Source organism: Nicotiana attenuata, unplaced genomic scaffold, assembly GCF_001879085.1.
Source record: "Nicotiana attenuata strain UT unplaced genomic scaffold, NIATTr2, whole genome shotgun sequence".
Lineage (NCBI taxonomy): Eukaryota > Viridiplantae > Streptophyta > Magnoliopsida > Solanales > Solanaceae > Nicotiana > Nicotiana attenuata.
In genome coordinates, this window is record NW_017682604.1 from 7384 (window position 1) to 9455 (window position 2072).

Consider the following 2072-nt stretch of genomic DNA (forward strand, 5'->3'; position numbering starts at 1 on the left):
TATAGCCCACGCCTTCCGCCGTGGGCCCGGGCTTCCGGACCCGGATCGCCTAAAATTTTTCCTGGACGTCAAATACGACCAAATAAATCATAGTCACCGCCCCACCATGACCAAATTATATCTTTTGGTATTTTACGGCCATAATAATAACTTATATATTTGTGTGTTGTTATATATGAAGCTTGTGAATCATGGGATTTCCCATGAAGTGCTGGACACAGTTGAGAAGCTTACTAAGGAGCATTACAAGAAATGCATGGAGCAAAGGTTCAAAGAAATGGTGGCAAGTAAAGGTCTTGAGGCTGTCCAAACTGAGATTGATGATCTTGATTGGGAAAGCACTTTTTACTTGAAACACCTCCCTGTTTCCACTGTGTATGAAGTTCCAGACTTAGAGGATAAATACAGGTTCAAAATAATCCAATTTTTATCCTTTTTTAACATCCCTTTTCACTATTTTTTGTATTTTTGACATGTAAAGAAACTGTGCTAGATTGGTCCAATTATCTGGGATTTGTATCACTTCAACCTGCATCCTTTTTAACCTGACGTAGGACCATAACTAAAATGACAGTGCTAATTACTGTTCCAAATATCCAACTCAAAGAATTTAGCCTATTAGCCTTAGGTATCAAGTTTTTTGTATGGCTCTGCTTAATTTTACTAACATTGAACTACTCATAACAGAAACGTCATGAAGGATTTCGCGTTGAAGCTAGAGAAACTAGCTGAAGATCTTCTTGATTTGCTGTGTGAAAACCTCGGGCTCGAGCAAGGTTATTTGAAGAAAGCATTTTATGGCTCAAAGGGTCCAACTTTTGGTACCAAAGTTAGCAACTATCCACCTTGCCCCAAGCCAGAACTGATCAAAGGCCTACGCGCTCACACTGATGCTGGTGGCCTAATCCTGCTTTTCCAAGATGACAAAGTCAGTGGTCTTCAGTTACTGAAAGATGGTGAATGGATTGATGTCCCACCTATGAAACACTCAATTGTCATCAACCTTGGCGACCAGCTCGAGGTCTGTATTTTATAACATGTTGTAGCAGGTAATCTGGTAAACTTTCTATGTTACTAATCCTAGTTTTTTTCATTGGTTGAAGGTCATAACGAATGGAAAGTACAAGAGTATTGAGCACAGAGTTATTGCTCAACAAGATGGCACTAGAATGTCAATTGCTTCGTTTTATAATCCAGGAAGTGATGCTGTGATATTCCCAGCACCAGAGTTGGTTGAAAAGGCAGAAGAAGAGAACAAGTTGAAGTATCCCAAATTTGTGTTTGAAGACTACATGAAGCTGTATGCGGGTCTCAAATTCCAGGCTAAGGAGCCTAGGTTTGAGGCTATGAAAGCTGTGGCGACTAGTGTCAACATAAGTCCAATTGAAACTGTTTGATGGTGTTTCCGTTAATCCGAAGGGATTTTATTTATGCATTAATAAGAAACTAATGAAGTTATGTTACTTGATTTGTCGTTGTCTCATGTCTGGTAGTGAGCTGTCTGAAGTTGTTTTCTAAGGGGTATATTGTAAAGTTTCCTTTTTTACTTTAATAAAATCTATGCTAGCCATAAACCTCTTTGCATCATTACTTACGATTTACATTATGAAGTCAATTTAAAGATAATTACAAATATTTCTTTTAAAGCGAACATTGAAGGTGTTATTCAAATAGAAAACAACAGACTTAAAGAGGAAAAGAAGATATAGTTTATTAAGCTGAAAGAAGCTGCTTAAATACACCAGAAATCCTAACTGAATAGCAGTAAAAAACTGAAACTGAAACTTCCTAATATGATGGAACTAATCCACCAACTTCTTCATGCCTAAAGACTAGGGAAATCACAACTGAAAAATCTTAAGACTAGGAAGTCTACAACTAATAATATCCAGAAAATATCTAAGTTATTCTCTGCAATTTAAAGGACACATCAGCAGCTTAGTCATCATGCCAACTCAGCGTCAAACTAACAGCTCATGAGGCATAATTCAACACTCCTCCTTGCATCAAGAGCTGTAAATCCCAAGTTTGGTTCTCAAGAACTCAAATCTGCTTGCTGGAAGAGCTTTTGT

At 37.8% G+C, this 2072-nt stretch overlaps 1 protein-coding gene across 1 annotated transcript; it reads left to right on the forward strand.

Moving 5' to 3' along the window:
• Nucleotides 1-165: 165 nt before the first annotated feature.
• On the forward strand, nucleotides 166-1397 carry LOC109222014 (1-aminocyclopropane-1-carboxylate oxidase-like). The gene is made up of 3 exons (XM_019386428.1): nucleotides 166-408; nucleotides 688-1021; nucleotides 1104-1397. The coding sequence occupies exons 1-3, from the start codon at nucleotides 176-178 to the stop codon at nucleotides 1395-1397; spliced, it is 861 nt and encodes a 286-aa protein (XP_019241973.1). The 5' UTR covers nucleotides 166-175.
• Nucleotides 1398-2072: the final 675 nt, after the last annotated feature.